At 29.0% G+C, this 21217-nt stretch overlaps 2 protein-coding genes across 2 annotated transcripts; one reads left to right on the forward strand and one right to left on the reverse strand.

The window, feature by feature from the left end:
* Nucleotides 1-4814: 4814 nt before the first annotated feature.
* UMAMIT21 (nodulin MtN21 /EamA-like transporter family protein) lies at nucleotides 4815-8527 on the forward strand. Its single transcript, XM_068614425.2, has 7 exons — nucleotides 4815-5166; nucleotides 5267-5329; nucleotides 5523-5639; nucleotides 7090-7339; nucleotides 7426-7584; nucleotides 7758-7909; nucleotides 8176-8527. The coding sequence occupies exons 1-7, from the start codon at nucleotides 4994-4996 to the stop codon at nucleotides 8282-8284; spliced, it is 1023 nt and encodes a 340-aa protein (XP_068470526.1). The 5' UTR covers nucleotides 4815-4993; the 3' UTR covers nucleotides 8285-8527.
* A 5810-nt stretch (nucleotides 8528-14337) lies between these two features.
* LOC137812451 (uncharacterized) lies at nucleotides 14338-19496 on the reverse strand. Its single transcript, XM_068614426.2, has 2 exons — nucleotides 19041-19496; nucleotides 14338-15980 (listed from the first exon to the last, which is right to left on the reverse strand). The coding sequence occupies exons 1-2, from the start codon at nucleotides 19245-19247 to the stop codon at nucleotides 14601-14603; spliced, it is 1587 nt and encodes a 528-aa protein (XP_068470527.1). The 5' UTR covers nucleotides 19248-19496; the 3' UTR covers nucleotides 14338-14600.
* Between the last annotated feature and the right edge of the window lie 1721 nt (nucleotides 19497-21217).

Raw genomic sequence — 21217 nt, forward strand, 5'->3', positions numbered from 1 at the left:
CAACCACATTTGTTATTAAAATGAATATGTATATGGAATTTACATATATGAAATATAGATTTAAGGAAATTGGAAAATATCCCTTCCACAGAATAGAAATGGTCCTGTAAGAAGCGTTTATGCTCCGTTTAAAATTGTCTCATTGTGAAAGATGAATTAATTTATAGTAAATCTGATGTATATCTGCATGGAAAGCAACTAGGCACTTATGACGCATCACCATCTCTTTGCTTTTCTTATAAGTCCAAAAGCTACTTCACAAACGTGTAAAAAAGACCCAATACAACCCTAGTTTACACTCGTGGCTCAATTTGCAAGAACTAAAGTAGCCACACCCTCTCTCTTTTTCCACCAGGAATTATGACCCAACACTGCCTTTCTCCTGGTTTTTCATCAACTTTCCAACTAATTCAAATCAAGTTAAATATGTTTTTTTTTCACATATATATATATATATATAACACATAATTGTTTTTTTTTTTTAATTCAAACTTTACACTATTAAGATTAAGATGTTTTTAAGTATAAAAATGATTAGAATCAATTTTTATGTATAGGAAATTGATTGAATTAACTAACAATTTTTTTTAAAAAACTTAACAATAATTTCACATATAAAATAACTTATTCCAATCATTTTTATATTAAAATAACTTGATAGTCTATAGTCTTAATAAAATCAATTTAGTTTACCTAAAATGAATGAAAGTTCAAATAATAAATTTGCTTCGTAATCGATTAAATACTTGTCTTAATTATTGTGGAAAAATCAGGTCTAGAGTTACTCATATTTTTTGTAAAAGGGATGTGTGTACTCATAAGTTGGCTAATTTAGGATTTATTCATAGATAATCATTTCATTGGTATAATAGGTTTCCATCTAGTCTATTCTTAGAACTTTTTATGAATAAATATAGTATATCTATGTATCGTTTTTGTTAACATATGAGCTTTAGTTTAGTCCTTTTTATTTTTTATTTTTTTAATGATTTTTTCATGTGATGACAGATGATTGTTGTTATTTGAGGTGTCAACCTAGTTGAGATATCAAGTTGCATAGTGATACTTAATATAAATTTTTTTATAAAAAATAATAACAAATTTGGTTAAATAAATAATTTGACAATTCAACATGTAATTTAATTATTATGTCCGGTGGTAATGTGAAAACACTTTATGAATGTTTAAAGAGGGATTTTTCTCAGCATGTCACAAATTTTTGTTAGAGAATCTAACTTACCATCTTTAATGATACTTTTTTTTAATTATATTTAAAGACCAATTTAACATTACATTATTTTTAAGGATAAATTTAAAATTAAATTATAATTATTTTTAACTATAATGTTCAAATTTTTTTATCAATAAAAATAAATAAATTAAAAACGACACTTCAAAAATATTCAAAACCTTATACATATATAAACACCTACCTAATTTACTATACTGTTGAAGTGTGGATGTATTACACCTTGAGTTACTATTTCACAACTTTTGTTCTTTCCAAAAAACTTGGTACTGATTTATACAATCAAGAATTAAAATGGTAGTTAACAGAATAATGTTTCTAATACTTACTTGTTCAAAATAATATAAAAAGATAAAATAAAATATATTTTACAAGTTGAATTGTTAAGTTTTTTTTTTTTTCAAATTTTGACTGATGTTAGACTAAAAAATTCTTCCAGTTGACACAGACAATTAATCTAAGTTAAAGTTGTACCGAAATTTCTCCATTCAATATTAGAAAAAAAAAATTTAATGTCAAAATCCCTGTAAATATAAATAAAAAAATAATGTCAAATTAACGACGTCTTTAACATCAGTTAAGTTGACAAGTCCTAATATGATATTACTAGTGGATGTTTTAATCAAAGCAAAATCAACAACACATGACTAAGACAAAGAGAGAAACTATGAAAATGAAATATATAGATTTGGGACCAAAAAAAAGTATTAATTTTTTTTAATTTTTTTTAAGTAAAATTTAAAATGATTTAATTTTAGTTAATCAATTTATTTAAAGATTAAATATTTTAAACTTTCTATAAAAGTAAATTATTCTCTAAATATTTTTCATTCAACCAAATTATTGTCAAATTTATATATGCAAGACCAAGATTAAGGAAATACAAATTTAACACGTGTAATAACTTGGTGGTCTTGTGTTATGGTTCAAGAAGCATACTAACAATATTAGTCACCCAATTAAAAAGTAATATTGTTTAAGTGGACAGATTTGTAAGTTAGTGCAAGAATTAGGTCAATATATATATATATATATATATAATTAAGAGAAAAAAAATATCATTAAAAAATAAATAAAATAAATTAGATTATTTAAGAGACGATCGAACCTTATATAAAAAAAATGTTTTAACCATATGGCTTTATATTCACTTTCACAGCAATTAACTGATGTGGAGTTGTAAACAGTAGAACTTTCAGTTATGTTCCTTCTGTATTTATAATTAAAATATCTATTTGAGATATATTTTAAAGAGTTATATTCGACGAAAATGTTTTTAAGGATTTTTTTAATCAAAACATTTTCTGAAATTTAATAGTTATCATATATTTTATTTTCTTAACTGGTTACCCCTTTTAATTGTTTTTCATCTGATTTTTAAATTGAACTTTGATTTTTTTTTTTTAAATGATCGAATAGCTTTATATAACCTTACCGTCATTATCATAAATTTAAAAAAAAAAAATTATCCGCGAAGTAAAAAATAAATAAAAATTTATCCATCCATAAAGAAAAGTCTATTTGTTATAAAGTTAAAGTTGTCCAATGATTGTGATCAGTAACATAAACAAGATAAAATCACAGAATTAAAAATCATAAACTCAAAATAGTCCCAGGTGAATGTGAAATGGTAGTCATGATTGAGTTTGGGTACATGAAGTAACTACTCTTTTTTATTATTATTGTCTTCTTCCTAAATAGGAGTTTGGGTACATGAGTGGTTGTAATAACTTTTTTTATTATTTGTCTTCTTCTAAATGATTTCATATATATGTATATGCTCTTTTGTCCACACTTTTTTAAAATTGAGTGATTGATATTTTGGAATTTTTTTCTTTTGTTCAATTGTCGGTATAGTTTTTTATTATTTTTAAATTTGTTTTTGTATATTTTTTTTTATTTTGATTGGTGTCTTAGTCTTTTGATTTGTATGTATTTGATCAAGAAATTTTGAAATTCTAGATTTTTTGTTCTTTTATAAGGTTATGATGAGGTGTTAGGTTGTTTCCGTAGTATCTTTATTTCGATTTGTTAATTTGTATTTTAGTTGTTCAATTAGGATATTTGTGGTAAACTTTTGGAAAAGTATTGTATGTTAAGTTTTGTATAAAGGTGTTTGACCACCTCTAAAATGGTTCATATTTATTTTTTTTAAAGAAATATGTTGTTTTGTTTTGTAGAAACATTTCCTAAATTTTATTCATGGATGTTTTATGTTTAGAAAATATGGATCCACAATTATTTTTTTAATAGTTTCTATTAATTACTTTATTTTTCTTACTATAATTTCTTGCAATGGTTTACTACAAAAAAATTATTAAATAAAAATTAATTTTAAAAACTTAAATAATTAATTACTATATTGATTAAATTAGAGACTATTTTATAAACTAAATTTATTTTACCATATAAAGTAGTTTCTATTATTAATAAAAAATTATAAAATAATTTCTAAATTTATATATAATAGCGAACTACCAAAGATTAAGTTACTAATATTTTAAATTATAAAATTAGTCTAATTAATTTAGAATATAAATTACTTAGTAATTAAATTATTATATGTAATTTAGATATAAATTTAGATATTATTTTATACATTTTTATTAATAATAAAAACTATTTTATATACTAATAATTTTTTGTTTTTAGAATAATATTTAATTTAATTAATATAGTAACTATTTTTTCTATTTATTTAATAATTTGTTTGTAATGGATGTTGATATATTTCATAATTGGAAAGAGATGAATTCTATGTTGTTTAAATAAGAGTAATGCATTAATACCTATAAACACCATTGAAAACATGTATCACCTCATTTAGGATCGTGAATGTTAATGTATATATATATTTTTTTTAAATAAGAGTTTTTCAAGATAATATTTAGTTTACAATATTCAAACTTACATTTTTCAAAAAGCTACACCGTATCAGAAAAAGAACCCAATACGTTATCCAATCTATAAATTGTTTGTGTTGCAACACACATACTAGCCATTGCTGGGACTGCACCTTTTTATACCCTCTCTATTGATCTGTTAGAAAAACCTGTGAACAATTCGCCTTTAAGAAAGTTGAGAAAGAAAAATGTGAAAAAAAGTGTAAATTATGATTTGATTTAGGTAAGAAAGTGAAAAGAAAAAAAGAGTATAAAGAGTGAGTCCAAACTTACTTCATTCTTGTCAAGAAAATTCAGAGAAAGTGAGTACAGTATAGCTTTTGTTTTACGTTCGTGCCCTTGGGAGAGACAAGAAGAAATTGACACTGAAGAATTACATGGGGTTAAACTTGATCCACTTTCATCCAATTCTAACCCATGTTAATCTATAACCTTACCAGTTTAAGAGTGATACCATTTATTTTATTTCATCAAATAGTATTATGAAGAAGTGAGTGAAAAACAAGAAAATGTGACACTAAATAGATTTTTGCTGATACTACAAGGTGTAACGGTACACAGTGCACTACGAAATAAATGCATGAAGTTGTGCAGCGAAATAGTAGAGAGAAAGGTGGTCCCAGACGAGTAAAGAAGCTTATGATATTCACCACACACGTCCCATAATAGAAAGACTAAAGCCAATCTGTGTGCTTCTCACTACTTTGGAGCAATATCTCAATTGCCCATAAAAGGCCAAGCTTCTGCACAAACATCTGTGTCATCAACTGTGAAGCATTTTCATTCTCACCACTTCCGTTTCGGAACCTAAATTAGGTCACAGATCATATCAAAAATCACCATGAAAGGAAACAAGCCTTATCTAGTTGTGATCCTCATACAAGCCATCTACGCTGCTATGTTTCTGCTCTCAAAAGCAGCATTTGACCATGGCATGAACAACTTCATCTTTGTCTTCTATAGACAGACCGCAGCCACCATATTCCTCATCCCTTTTGCTTTCTTCTTTGAATGGTATGCACAACACTACTTACATGACCATATATGTATCTAACCAGCCAAGTTCAATCTCTTTTTCTCAATTTAATGATGCGATTTTTTATTTTGAAACCAGGAAAACTGCACCCCCTTTGTCATTCGTGGCCTTCTGCAAGATCTTTTTTCTTTCTTTCCTGGGGTATCTCCAAATATTCAATATTTCAATTCATCACATATGAAATTGATGCTATAATGATTAGATCCTATCAAAGTTGAAGAGTACTGATACATATATAAAGCTAGCTAGGTTTAAGCTTTACGTTATTATATATTCAATTGAAATATGATTCACGTGATGTTATTGCTTGATTTTTTTTGGACATAAATTTCAGGATCACTGCCAGCTTGGACATATATGGTATTGCCCTTATTTACACTTCTGCTACTTTGGCTGCTTCTATCACAAACTGTCTCCCAGCCATCACCTTCTTCTTAGCGTTACTGTTCAGGTAGAATATTTATTACTCAAGGAGTTATAGTTGCTTTCGCTGATTATGGTAATGTTTTCAGTAGGATCTAGCTCATCATATATTACTATTTATTTTGTATTTCATTCACTTCAACTAAAGTTAGTTTTCCCACCAAGCTCAACCTTAAATTTGACTTTAAGTCTCTCAGAAAACCGCACTTTATCAAAATGGGTGAGCTTTTTATTGTCAAAATCCTAAGAAACCTGATAATATCCGATCACAAGTGGAGATTTTGCTGGTGATATAAGATTCACGGGTTCTTTATGATCAACACACTTGAAGCACCTAAAAACAACAGTCATTGTTTGTTTAAATCTTTCTTCTTATCACATATCAGTTAGTATAATTACATTTTTCCTTTCTTGTCCTTCTTCTTAGCTACAATTTCTAAGCATTCCTAAGTGTAGATATGTCAAAACAAGCGTGAGATATAGGACTGGATGGTGATTAAAATAGTATGGGCGCTCGTGAAAAAGAAAAGTTTAGCCAAAACGTGGAGAGAACACTTGTACTCCCTCTGATTAAAAATATCTTGGTTGTCTACTAAAAAGAAATCCACAGCAAAATGCATTATTATGTGCCCACTTCTCAGGAATAATAAAGGGAAGGAAACAGCTAGGGGTTATGAGTTATACATGTCGGATGACGAAAGCTTCAAGGACAAATTGTACTGCATTTTTCATTGAATGCATAGATAGGCCCTTTTTTCTTTTTTGTTTATGAACAAGAAGTTTGCTAGTCTTATTTCTACAAGAAAAACCTATGTTGTGCTTGGTAATTCATAATTAACAACATTTAATAGGAGATAAATGGGTAATATAAGTTGTTTTTATAATATTGAGTTAGATTTAAAGTTATTTTTAATATATTATCAGAATTATTTTAAATTTATTTTAATCGATAATTTATTGGATTTATAAGATCACAGTGTTATATTTGACTTAAAATTCTCCTTCATAATAAACTAACTCATTTATTATTTATTTATTTTATTTCTTACATCCTTTTCATTTTTATCTTGGTATGTACCAAAAACAAAATTAATACAACTGTTAATTGCTCTGACAAGTTCTTAGGCGTTTCCAACTAGGAAAGTGAAATGCACTCAGCTTTTGGAATGTCTTGTTCATGTAAGTGGGTAACTTTCAGATTGGACCTGTTAGTTGCAGCAACAAGGTCCATTTGTGCTCAGGTTTTGTAGCCACAATCCTTCAATGCATAGCTGTCCAATTATGTGCCTTTTTGTTCTCGAGGGAAACGACACTTTCACAAAAGAAAAGACCATGTTATACATGAACACGTGCTTTTATATACATATCTAGTCCATGCAATACAGAGTATATATATCATAAAGTGGCTGAGGGTGAACCATGGAAAAATGGTTCAATTTCACTAAGCATCTCTCACATAAGAGTTTGGTTTGTTTCAGGATAGAAGTTTTGAAAGTAAACAGTGCCCCTGGTGTTGCTAAGTTGGTTGGAGTAGTGGCATGCTTAACTGGAGCAGCAATCCTTGCTTTCTATAAAGGTCCTCATTTGGAACTTTTAAGCCATTTTAACCTTTTAGGGTACCATAAAAGCCAAGAACACCTGGGTCATGCTGCATCTCCTTCATGGATAAAGGGCTGCTTCCTCATGCTCCTCTCCAGCACCTTTTGGGGAATGTGGCTTGTGCTACAGGTAATTTTTCTTCCCTCACCTTGTTAACAATTCATATCCTCAATTAATAGTCTTCTTATCAATATTCTTGTTGGTAATTTGAGCAGACTTTTGTCATAAAAGGCTACCCTTCAAAGCTGCTCTTCACAACTCTTCAGTGTTTCTTAAGCTCCATTCAGTCTTTGGGCATTGCCTTGGCAGTAGAAAGAGACATTGAGCAATGGAAATTGGGGTGGAATGTCAGACTCCTTGCTGTTGTGTACTGTGTAATCCTCTAATCTTCACATAATTAAATTGATGACATGTTATTATTTCTATGTAATATTAGCAAATTTAGTAAAATCTCTCTATAAATATAATTATTTAGTATATACTAAGGCATGTTTAGTTTGTTGTTTCTGAACTGAAGACTAATTTTGGAATTAATTTATTGTGGTAGGGAATTATGGTGACTGGTGTAACATATTACTTACAAGCATGGGTTATAGAGAAGAAAGGACCTGTGTTTCTGGCCATGGCAACACCACTGGCACTCATAATGACCATCATCTCCTCCTCATTTATCTTGGGCGAGATAATAACTTTGGGAAGGTTATATATTCATCATCAATCACCACCCTCATCCCAACTTTTACTACCTTTTTATATTTCTCTTTTCTTTTCCCATGTGTTTCACACATTTACTAAAATCATAGTTTCACACTCCAATACATGCTCAAAATAACGAAGAATCAAAGAAAGGGAAAATATCTAACCACTGACTATTAGAGGTTAATTAGGTGTTTAATTTTGTTTCTTTTTAATTGCATTTAGGTATTAATTAATTAAGTGTGTGGTTGGTGTTGATGTTTGAACAGCCTTTTAGGTAGCATCGTTTTGGTTATTGGACTGTACTGCGTGCTGTGGGGAAAGAGTAGAGAGCAAATGCCAAAAGCTTCCCCAGATTTGGAGGAGGCATCGAGTTAGAGTTTATGACAGGTGTATACAGTTACAGGAGCAGTAACAGTTTCTTCAATATCCTTTCTCTCCCATGCCTGTTATGAGAATCATAAAACAAGTATTGAGTAAAGGATGTGAGAAAGAGTATTTTACCGTATATAATATTTGAATAGTAAATTATATGGTAGTGTTAACTTGTGAGAAAAATGTATGGTTGTAAAGGCATATATTACCTGTATATAGTAAGGTATGAAATTTTTATTTCACTTCTATTAGACCACCTTGTTTCTATCCTTTTAAATATAATTAAATATTTTTTTTATAAAAAATGAAAAACACAATTAATAAAATATATTTTTTTATCAGTAATAAGAATATATATACACAAGAACCACTTCAGACGTGATTCAACCCTTAATTCAACTCTTATACAAAAATATATGAACAACCTGACTGCATAACATCTTTGAAACATTTAAGAAACAAGCCGTTCCCGACAAAACCTGACAATTAGTAAAATATAATAGATACATATTTATTTTTCAATATAATTAATGTCAAATATAAAAAAAATTACAATTATATAAATTTCAAATCAGAATATTAAATAATAATGAATAAAAATTAAATAATTATAAAAAAAACATATAATAAAATTAGTGTTCCAAATATAAGTTCAAAAATAAAAAATAAATTTTATTAAGTAACCTAATAAATTATAAATATTTCAAAAATTTAAACTAGAGATATATTATAAAGTGGACTTTAAGCATAACTCAATCCCATAAAACTGGCTCATGGGGTGAGGTTTGCACCCATCTCCAACACACCCCTCACACCGAGACTGCCAACTCGTGCGTGGGACTATATATTATGTGTGGTCCGATAGCGGCCCGATAGCGGGTGACACGATAAGCTCAACACAAACACTCGCTAGGATAGACTCGAAATGACTCTGATACCATATTACAAAGTGAACTTTAAACCTAACTCAACATAAAACCGGCTCATGGGGTGAGGTAACAAAGATATGTATAACAACCTAACTAACATTAGGACGACGATACACATAAACTAGAGATATGTATAACAACCTAACTAACATTAGGAACACAATACATATGTATGTATTTATTTTTCAAATCTTTATATTCAATTTAAACATTTAAATGCTATCTATATACTATATATTACTAAAAAATAATTAAATAAAAATTAATTTTAGAAATAAAATAATTAATTGACTAAATTAATATTATTTTAGACATTAAACAAAATATTGGTATCTAAATTAACTTTTATTATTGATAAATCATTTTTAAATTGATATCTAATTAGTTATCAAAATTTTAACTATCGATTATTTGAATTTTAAAGTTGGTTTTCATAGTTAATTAGTTACCGATTTAGAAACTGTTTATTATTAATAGAAACTAATAATTTTTTTAATCTCTAAAATAATATTTAATTTAATTAATATAACAACTAATTATTATTTTTTTAAAAATTTAGTTTTTTCTCTTAGTGTAGAAATTTTATGTTTCTGTTTATACTCATGAAGCTCTTCAACCTGAGGTGCACTCTAAGCACCTAATCCTCCACTTCCTGAAACTTCAGATACGTCTTTAAGAATCTACAAGACAAAAGTGCATTATAATATACTTTGTTGTTGCTGTTCTTTTATATGGACATCTTTTGTACTCTTTCATATTGGTATAATAAAAATAATTTTCTTACTTTAAGTTCTGTCATGGCTTATTCCTTCCTCTTTCTTCTTTCTTTTTGATTTTTTATTCCATGCCATCATCTTTAAGGATTTTCTCAACCCTTGCTTCTTGATCTCTTTGAACAATCCAAGGTCACCAGATTTTTAGAGTCCTTCCATGCATATGGCTTTGAGTGTCAAGAATAAATTTCATTTTGTACATAAATCAATTTCAAAGTCTTGATGTTAATTTTGACTTAGCTTCATATTGAACTTGTATTCTTAATTTTGTTTCCTAAGAACTTGTATGAGACAATCCCTGTATGGAAGATTCATTGAAATACTTATATTTGACCATTTCTTCATCAAATATATGTTTGACTGAAAATAGAGTTAATCAATTCATATCTAACTTTAGAATACCAAACTTGACTCCTATTCACAATCTATTGATGTATAAACACTACACAAGAGTTAGTTCTCTTGTTTTTTATAAATTCTACGCTTCAACTAATGCATTATTTGTTGATGTCAATTGAGAAATTTATGATAATTAAACCATCTATTATAAGTTTATGATAATTGTTTATAATAATTATAGACAATTGTTTGGAAACTCTATAATCTCATAGAAATCCAACAATCAACACACTGTTTATCTAATGGGTTACTTGGTTTGTTTATCTTTCAGTAGATTTTGGTATCAAAATAGAACCAATTTTTCTTTTTGTAATAATCAAATTACAATACATATTGTTTTACTCAACCTTATCTAATCAACATTTAATTAAATTGTGATCTCATCAAGAAAAAGTTGTTCAAACTCATGTTAGTGAAATATAGTGATACATCACTAAAAAAAAATCATTTAATTTAATAGTAATTAATTTAGAAAAAAAATATTAGTCACTATATTCACTAATTTAGATACTATTCTATAAATTAAAAATTATTGGTATTGAAAATAATTTTTATTATTAATAAAATTTATAAAATAGTTTCTAGATTAGTATCAAAACATTACTTGCTGATAAAACAAAAGTATCAAAACATTACACTACAAGAAAATCATTAAATATAAATTAGTTTTAGAGGTCAAAATAATTAGTTACTATATTGACTATATTACAGACCACTCTATATAAACTAAAAAAATTATTGGTATCTAACCATTTGCTACAAAATTTTAGTTACTAACTACTTTATATTATAAATTAGTCTTTAATAGTCTTTTAAAGACTAATTTAGAAAAATAGTAGTGACTAAAACTTTGGTAACTAATTTAGAAACCATTTTATAATTTTTTATTAATAATAGAAACTACATTAGATACCAATAATTTTATTAGTCTCTTAAATAGTATCTAATTTAGTCAATATAACGACTAATTATTTTTTATATTTAAATTTGTTTTGCTATATATTGAATGATTCTAATGTAGTGTTAGCTACCAAAGTTTTAGCTACTCACTATTTTATATTCTAAATTAGTTTATAATTTTAAATTAAATATTGATTTAGAATATAAAGTAGTTAATAACTAAACATTGATAGTTAATAATAAATATCAATTTAAAAACTATTTTATAAATTTTTATTAATGATAAAAACTATTTTAAATACAAATATATTTTTTTAGTTTATGAAATAAATAATAAATAATTATTTTTTCTCTACAAAATTAGTTTATATTAAATTATTTTCTTATAGTGAAAAGATTTTTTATTTTTTTATAATTATATTTTGTTGCACCTTTATTTTTTTTTCTATTTACCTATATATATTTATATTGGTTCCATTATATCACTTTGATATATTAATTATGTGATATACAAAAGTGATCAGGCTAGTAAAAATATTATAAATAACAAAGATTTATATATATTAAGAATAAATGTAAAATTTCAAAAAAGAACTCTTATAGTTTATTTTTTTTTATGTATATGGGTATGAAGGTGGGTGGTAATCATCGGAGAGTGAGGTTTTGGGATAATGTAATTGCTAAGATTCGATAAAGATTGAACAGATGGAAAGGAAAGTTCTTATCTATGGCTAACGGAGTTTGTTTGTTGAGGCAAGTTATCTCTCCTAATCCCCTTTTTTATATGTCTTTTTTCAAGATGTCAACGTTTGTGGTCCTGTCTATTAAGAAAATACAAAGGAATTTTAGGAAGGATGGTAAGAAAATTGATTGGGTGGCGTGGGAGAACGTGTGCATTCCCAAAAAGGAAGGCAGTTTGGAAATAAAGAGGAAGGAGGTTTGGAAATAAAGGATATAAGGCTTTTTAATGATGTGCTTTTAGGAAAATTCATTTGGCATTTACCGTCAATAGAGGGTGGATTGTGGAAGGAGACCATTTAGTTTAAATATGGCGACTGGAGAGAATTACGAGGGATTACTAGTAACTCTAAGGATTTTGCCTAGTGGAAGGACCTGAAGAAAGTTTGGGCGTCGGAGGAGTGGGGGGTAGATTTGAGCATAATGTTGCATGGAGGCTTGGTCATGGGAAGCGTATTAAGTTTTGGGAAGACAAGTGGATCAATAGTGAGGCTTTAAATGTAAGATTCTCAAGACTTTACTCTATTACTAAGGATAAAAGTGTAGTTGCGTCTCAAGTTGGGGTTTGGGTCAATAACAAGTGGTCTTGGAAGGCGAAATGGAGGCGTGCCCTATTTGTGTGGGAAATGGATGAGGAATCTCACCTCTTGTCTTTATTGGAGGACAAAGTTTTGTCAATAGGGTCTATGGATCATTGGGTTTGGAAGTCGGATGAAGATTTTTGTTACACAGTTAGTTCGGCTTATAGATGTTTAAGGATGTTTGACGATGGCACATATGGACCTTTTATGAGGTGTTTTGGAGCCTTAAGGCGTTACCATCATCAATGACTACTGCTTTGAGAGTTTTGGTTGATAGGTTACCAACACGTGTGAACTTGGAGAAAAGAAGGATTGCGTTGGAAAGCAATTTGTGTGTCTTATGTGAGGAAGAGGAGGAATCTGGAAGTCATGTTTTTTTCAAATGTAAAGTAGCATGGAAGGTGTGGTGTATGTGCAGTAAGTGGGTTGGGGAGGTTATAGTATACCATTGGGACGTTAGGTCCCACTTCGTGCAATTTTATCTAGTATGGGCTTCACAGAGGATAAATAGTTATTGAGGGTGTGTGTGGATTGCCGTGGTTGGGGAAATTTGGAAATAGAGGAACCTTGTCATCTTTGAGAATGATAGAGTGGACTATTCTAAGATTTTTACTTTGGCCCAACTCAAGGTGTGGTCATGGGTCACGAGTAAAGTAAAGGGCGTTTCGTTTACTTATGCCCAATGGTATATGGATCCTAAGACTTGTTTGAAGACAATTAAAAAGTAAGGGCGCAATTGGGTGGTTTCTATGGGAGGAAAATCCTAAAGGTACGGTAAGTATGTGTGCTTTCTTTTTGTTTTGCTTCTTAACTTGTATTTGTCGTCTTACGTTCTTGGTTTGGGTGCTACTAACGTTGGTCTTAAACCAACAAGGGGTTTGCTGTTTATTGCAGGTTTTGGAGATGGATCCCGAGGTAATGAAGGAAATAAGTTTTGTTCTTTACATTCTATTGTTTTGGTTTTTCTTTGACTTCATTTGGGTGTAAGGAATTTATAGGTTTTGTGTTAGGTGTGTTTGTGGTTATGTTGGATTGCTTGTATATGTTTTTGAGACTGGTAGTTTTTGTTCCTTTGCGTAATATTATGGCTATTATTAGGATTAGAACTTAAAAGGTGTTGCGTTGGAGTAGTTTCTTTGTTTTTTGGTTTACTAATGTATGGGAGCCTTGAGTATCTTATATAAGGGTTGGAACACCCTTGAAATATTCCATTTTATTTTATTTATTCATTGTTGAGAGAAAAAAAAGTTTATTTTTTTATTTAATAGTTTTCTCTTTATTATGTATTTTTTAATTTATTTTTATTATTTTTTAAAGTCTCGATTTGATTATAGTTTTATTAAAAAATAGTTAATATACTATATTTTTTATTAAAATGATATTAGTAATGTTGACGTGAGGATGTGGCACAATAACTAAAAAACATAGTAAATGATAGTGAAATTTAGACATCAATATGGCAAAGGCTACCGAGGAGGAGAACTTTATTGATGAGTGCACTTTAGTTTAAATTTTTACAGTTAACAATTAACCATCACAATTTGACCTCAGATTCAATTCACTCTTATTCAAGATTAGTGCATAGTGCTACTCATTCTAATATCCAAGTCACAATATTTTACCTATCCTTCATTACTTAATTTGTATATTTATTAAGTTTATCATATATGATGTATAGAGTAATATACTAAACCCCTAGATTTATAAACCAAAAATTACAAGTTTGTTCAGCTTGATACATGTAACATTCCCACTTGCAGTTCATAACAAAATTACAATTTACATTGTTGGACTTGACCTACCAATACAGATAAGAAATGATAGAATAGAAAAAAAAAAGTGAATTGACAAGAACAAAAATTGGTTCTGCAAGCTATATATGAAAAAAAAAAAGAACACAAGGAAAATGTAGTTGGAAAATCTCACACAATGATTAAAGAACAATCTGGAACTCTGCAATGTTTCTAATTGTTGATGATTCTCATTCAGATTTCAGGTTTCAGTGATTGACAGTGCCACCATCAGCAACCTTTGTTACCTTCTCCACAGACTTCGCATCACTTGGAACAACTTCAATTACTTTCTCCTCAGGAAGAGCTACGGCTGTGCCTATGCTCTCTTTAAACGGAGTCTCGCGTGTTTCAGCTTCTGAAGCCTTCTTCTCTGATTTCCCACTTGGCTTTTCTGCTTGCGGTGGTTCAATAAGCTCCACTTTGTGTTTGATGGGTTCATTGCTTTGTGGTTTCTCTGAAGATGTCTCTTTAGTCTTCACATGTTCTCCCTTCACTAGCTCGCTGCTTTGATTCTTTTTCTCCGAAGCTTTCCCGGCTTCTGGTTCTGGTTTCACTGTTTCCTTAGCAGGTTCATTTATATGAGTTTTCTCAGAATGTTTCTCAGCTTGTTGTGACTCTGGTTTCACTGTTTCCTTGGCTGGTACACTTATACCAGTTCGCTCTGAAGGTTTCTCAGCTTGTGATTCTAGTTTCACTGTTTCCTTGGCTGGTTGACTTATACCAGTTCGTTCTGAAGGTTTCTCAGCTTGTGATTCTAGTTTCACTGTTTCCTTGGCTGGTTCACTTATACCAGTTCTTTCTGAAGGTTTCTCGGTTTGTGATCCTAGTTTCATTGTCTCCTTTGCTGATTCACTTATACCAGAACGCTCTGAAGGTTTCTCAGCTTGTGATCCTAGTTTCACTGTCTCCTTTGCTGATTCACTTATACTAGTTCCCTTTGAAGGTTGCTCCGCTTCTGATTCTAATTTCACTGTTTTCTTGGGTGGTTCACTTATACTAGTTACCTCTGAAGGTTTCTCCGCTTCTGATTTTAGTTTCACTGTTTCCTTGGCCGGTACACTTATAATAGTTACCTCTGAAGGTTTCTCAGCTTGTGATTCTAGTTTCACTGTTTCCTTGGCTGGCTCACTTATAATAGTTACCTCCGAAGGTTTCTCAGCTTCTGATTCTAGTTTCACTGTTTTCTTGGTTGGTTCACTTATACCAGTTACCCCTGAAGGTTTCTCAGCTTCTGATTCTAGTTTTCCTGTTTCCTTAGCTGGTTCACTTATAATAGTTACCTCTGAAGGTTTCTCAGATTTTGCCTCTAGTTTCTCTGTCTCCTTATCTGCTTCATTGTTAAGAATTCCTTCAGAAGGTTTCTCAGTTTGTGATGTTTCTTTCTTCACAGTCTCAAAATTTTGTTTTGAGGATTCATTGCTTTTACTTTCCTCGGACAGCTTCTCCTCTGGTTTTAGAGATTCTGGGTTAACTGTTGGCTCGTTGCTTTTAGGATCCTCAGCAGGTTTCTTGCCGTCTAACACTTCTTTCACAGTCTCCTCCACTGTGGTTTTCTCATTTTCTGTGGAAACCTTAGAATTTTCATTCTGCAACACACACAAAGTTATAAACCAGAAAAGATAAGAAAGTGGTAAGGAATAGAAGTAGTCTCTTTAGAATGGTGATAACGATCAAGTAGGAACTGATGCAGAAATTTTTTATATTCCTTCTTTTCTTCAGCTTTTTTTATTTTTTGCAAATCAAAACATAAGTTAGGAACTTGCTTGATAGAAAGATTATAAAACAAAATTTATTTATGATGTTAAATTTGAAGTAATAAATTCAAAAGTTCTTACTGAATTTTTGTCTAAGATTGGTAATAGTTTCTTTTAGTAATGCATTATAGTAATTGGTTCTGATAATTATGCTTGAATTCAGGAAGTTGTGTTGGGTAACTGAAATGATAATGGGGCAGAGCCGAAGGATATATGAAGATGTGCTTCAAAATTTTACCTTTATTTATTGAAACAGTATGTATTCAAAATTTGAACAATGCATTAATTAAATTTACTAACAATAATAATACATAAACAAAGCATGGTTCAGAGCATGAATAATTTTATTTCATTTCGCATCAACACTTCAACCAAGTTTCACGTGATCATTTTTAACCGATATAAAACAAAAATACTCAAAACAAATTAAAGAGAGAGGAATGTCACATTTACAGAAAACAAAATACATATTTTAGTTTTCTCTAAGTTTGTGACAGTGAATGCCACAAATCTATTTTTATATTTTGTGTGTGAAAATTTTGGTGCAGAAACTTTTCATAGTTTAGTGTCACACTTTGTTTGGTTCTAGATTCTGTAAACTGCAAATGAAAAAAACCAAGGCCAGGGCATGATTACTTTAGGGAAGAAAGTGAAAGAAAAGATAAAAAAAAAAAGTTAAGTGTATGAAGTAATATATATTATTTTTAATAAAATATATACAAAAATAAGATATTTTGATGATAAAATTTAGATACTTTTAGTAGTATTATAATATGTGTTATTCTTCAATCAAATTTAAAATGTTCTCTCGATAGTTTGCTTAATAAACATGTATTAAAAAAACATACATATTATTGAAACGAAACTCAATTTTGTTTTCAAAACAGTAAAAACAACACCTTGATCTGCTGTAATCAAGTTTTGTCATATATAAATCACATTTGCTCTCATTTTCTTTCCATTTTGAAAACAACACTCAAAATATGCTCATTTTTTTTTAATTTTTTTTTCTCCCCAGTCATTATCTAACCAAATGAAGGAAGAAAAAATGATTTTATTGGCTTTTCATCCTCTCTGATTCCAATTTCAAGTCTATCAAACAAATTCTAATATCTTGTTTGAGCTTAAAGAGAATGGAAAGAAGATCTGGGAAAAAAATGAAAACCAAAAAAAAAAATTTCTTCCAATCCGTTTGATAACAAACAGAAATCAAGTAGTAAGAAAGAACTTATATATAACATGATTTATAGTGTCAATATTTCAATAATATTTAAATGATAAAATTAATAAATATTTTATAAAGGTTTATTATTTTAAAAATATTTCACATTCCACACTTTACTTTTCATCCTTTTTTTTCTCTTCCTAAAAAATCAACTTACTTTCATTCCAACTTTTTTCTTTTCCAAGACAAAAACATAGTATTGGCCATTGGGCCTTGATTAAATAAATCCCCAACGAGTTTGGGAATTTCAAGACATCAAATTTAGGGCGCAAAACACGCTAAAATTGGCTTAGGAAAACCCTTATTTTTAATGTGGTACAAAACAAAAACAACTTAAAGATCCATGGTTTACATCAAGCATTATTTGTACGACATCCACACCGTCAATCATGCACATATATATATGAACATGATAACATTTCTAGGTCCATTTGTTTGTCCAGGCTCCACTTCTGTAACAGTCAAACTTTTGACTTCTATTATTTTGTTCTTCTCCAAAAAAGGGAAGACAGATAAATTCATTATAAGATTTCAAAATTAAAAAAAAAAAGTTTTGTATTTTATTACTTGTTTTATTCTTAATTATAAAAACATCACTTTATTTATTGTTTCGAAAATTATAAAAAAAATAGTAGTAAAATATTTGTTTTATTTCTTATATATAACGAATAAGAAACAAAGTAAAATCGGATAGCATTAACAAATACAAAACATATTTTCTCAATCCTGATTTTTATTATAGCAATCAAATACCCTCATAATGTGTACTTCAAAACCCTGTCCTAGCATTTTGTTTGCAATCATTGATGTTTTTGACACACTGATTAATTACAGTAATGAAAACATGAGAAGGATGATGGCGGTAAACGTGATCATTGGATCCAAACACGTTTCTTTGTCATGTATTCGAAGAATAATTAATTTTTAAAAGTTTACTCTTAATACGCGTACTTAAATTAATTTTAATCTTTACAGTCCCAACTAAAACACGTATTAATTAATTTAAAATTCAGTGCGATGATTTTTTATTCAGGATTTGTTATGTTATTATTTTTTTTTCACACAAATATTAAAGTGTTGGAATTCAACTTGGAAAGTTTGTTGAAAGAATAAGAAGTGGAGTAGGTGATGAAAAAAAAATTAGAAAGGTTAATATATAAAAATGGTTAGGAAGATAGTTTTAAATGTTTGTAGATGCGCATGATTGGGGTAGCTACCAACCAGCTACCCCTAAAAAAAAATTCCATTAAACCGGAACAACGGTGATTTTGTTGGGTAAAGGTGAAAAGTGGACCAAGAATGAGTACGATAAAGTTGCAGTGAATGAGTTAAAGGTGTAAGTAAGTGACCATTTTCTTTTTTTTTCTTCTGACGGAACGGAATGACATAGCAAAATCTGATTACCCAGCAACCCAGAAAAGGAGAAAACAGCCAAAACCAATTATTCTACCACACTCTCCATTAAATCAATTTTTTTAAATAAAGTTTCAGACGCAGTCAATGCAAATATTTCATGGAATCATTTTTGGGGAAATTTGACCAGGACTTTGTTTTACGCATAAAATAATCGGAAATTCATAAAAGAGATTAAAAAGTTGGTTTGAGAAAAAATTATTTGCAACAGAGAAGAAAAATGAAAGGAAAGGAGAGAGTTGAGAGGTGCGTACCTCCTTGAACAACAAGCTGAGAGAGCGTCGTTTGTTTGCTTGGTCTTCGTCGACGATTTCGTTGACATTAAGGTTGTCTTGGGTAGCAGGTTTGGTTTGGAGAGGGTCCTTGGTTGGTTGTTGAGGTTCAGGTTGAGGTTGAGGTGCTTTGGGGTTCCCGTGGGAATCGTCCTTGGAAACCTTGGGCTTGGTCGCACATCCTCCCATTGAAAGTTTTTGTGGATTCCGTAGGTTTGTGTTTTGGAGTCCGAGAAGAAAGAATGGGAAAAGGAAGAGGAGAGGAAGGTGCGGGGAAATCAATGGCAGTGAGAGAGAAAGAAAAGAGAAGAGAAGAGCATGCGGTGGCTCAAAAAGCTTAAGCAATTTAAAACCATAGTTTGTAGTAGTTTCCCTTCTCTCTCTGTTCCTCTCTTCTCTTATGTTCTCCTCTGACCCCACAGACCAACCACGCACCCAGTCACAAAACCCCCAAATATAATAATAATCATACTTTTATTAATATTAACTCAAAATAAAAGATAAATAAATTCACAATTTTAATTAGTTTTAAATTTAAATTCAAAATCACTTTCTATCTCTTCTTGCTTTTCTTTTCTTTTCAGTTAAATAAAAATATTCTTCGCTATATTTTTTCTTTCATCCAAATACATAATATTAGTGAGAAAAGAGAAACTGTATTAAACACAGTGGCTTAAACATGAATACATTTATAGAATAATTTTTAATTATTTAAATATAAATGTCAGATAATCATTAAATTGTTAATATTACGAGACGGTACTTTGAACTTTTTAATAGCAAACTATTATTTTAGTGAAATTTCACAGTAGTTGTAAAATATTAAGAAATTCCGACAAAGAGAGGTAAGACAAAAGAACAGTTTTTTATTTAAATATATTTTAAATTATTAATTTTATAAATTTATCTATTTTAATTTTTAATTTTAATATTTAAAAATTGTAAAAAAAAATGCTTTCAAGTTATAGACAATGATTCAAATCGTGCTATATTGTTATTAAATACAAAAGGCAAAAATAATTAAAAACAACATTTGCAAATAATAATAAAACAAATCGTATCACAAATAATAATAATAATAGCTAGTAATATTAAGAAGTTAGTTGAATGTATTGTCAGCCTATAAATATCACTTTACATTAATTGATTCACTATTGAAAAAAAAAATATATATATATATATATAATTTTAAGATAGATTTTTGACGAGTTTCTATACCATAATTTTTATAAAAAATAAAAAGAATTAAAAGAAAATAAGTTTGTATACAAAGTAATGTATAAAGAAAAATTGGTATAATTTTTATATTTTATTATGATGTTGGGGGTGTAGAGCAAGATTTGTATATATTTTGTAGATATTGAAATGGTGAATCTAGTTGGTGGGAGTTGGAGTGACAGCCATGAAGTGGAGCCTTTGGTATATTTTGTATATATTGTATTCATTAGTTGGTGTCACGTTTTGGTATTTGCTTCCCATAACTTCAAATGCACACATTTTTTTTAGTATACAATTCCTTTAAACATCATTTCAAATTGATAAATATCATGTTTATATGTATTCAATTCTTAATTATTATAATGATATTGGTCACATATGAGTGTTTAATCTTACTTCTTATAATGTGAACTATATGATTGAAAATATGATTACTTTGTGATGAGACATACGTTCAACATCTTAGACAATTGAAAATTTCACAACTTAATTACTTTTATTAAACGCGTTTTAGTTTTGTTAATTCATATTAGTTTCAAATTTTAGAGATTCGGCAAAATATAATTTCCAATAATATTAAAAGATTCATTAACAAATAACATGCATACAAACTTCTAAAAGAAAGTTAATATTAATTTTATTTTTAATTTTTTAATTGTTTCCTTATAAAAAAATAAATTATTATTTTCTATCTTACATTTTTAAAATCAACATTTATAACTTTAAATATATTAATGAATACATTATTGTTGATGTATTGTATTATAATGTTAATATAAATTCATAATATATTAATTTTGATAGTAATAATATTAATGTGTGAAGGGAAGTTAATGAGGTGCTAAAGTTTATGAACTCTGAATTGTTGTTGTTACAGAAAAAGAAAAAACTTTAATAATTGAAGGTTAACAATAAGTATTTGGTTCTATTACCTTATAAGA

Source organism: Phaseolus vulgaris, chromosome 2 (genome assembly GCF_051622355.1).
Source record: "Phaseolus vulgaris cultivar YP4 chromosome 2, ASM5162235v1, whole genome shotgun sequence".
Taxonomy (NCBI): Eukaryota; Viridiplantae; Streptophyta; class Magnoliopsida; order Fabales; family Fabaceae; genus Phaseolus; species Phaseolus vulgaris.

Excerpts from the sequence above, each read along its gene's own strand:
- UMAMIT21 (XM_068614425.2), top strand. The coding sequence starts at position 4,994 with ATGAAAGGAAACAAGCCTTATCTAGTTGTGATCCTCATACAAGCCATC. Across the intron at positions 7,585-7,757 it reads TCCTTGCTGTTGTGTACTGT|GGAATTATGGTGACTGGTGT; the intron begins GTAATCCTCTAA and ends TTATTGTGGTAG. Across the intron at positions 7,910-8,175 it reads GAGATAATAACTTTGGGAAG|CCTTTTAGGTAGCATCGTTT; the intron begins GTTATATATTCA and ends ATGTTTGAACAG.
- LOC137812451 (XM_068614426.2), bottom strand. The coding sequence starts at position 19,247 with ATGGGAGGATGTGCGACCAAGCCCAAGGTTTCCAAGGACGATTCCCAC. Across the intron at positions 15,981-19,040 it reads TCAGCTTGTTGTTCAAGGAG|AATGAAAATTCTAAGGTTTC; the intron begins GTACGCACCTCT and ends TGTGTGTTGCAG.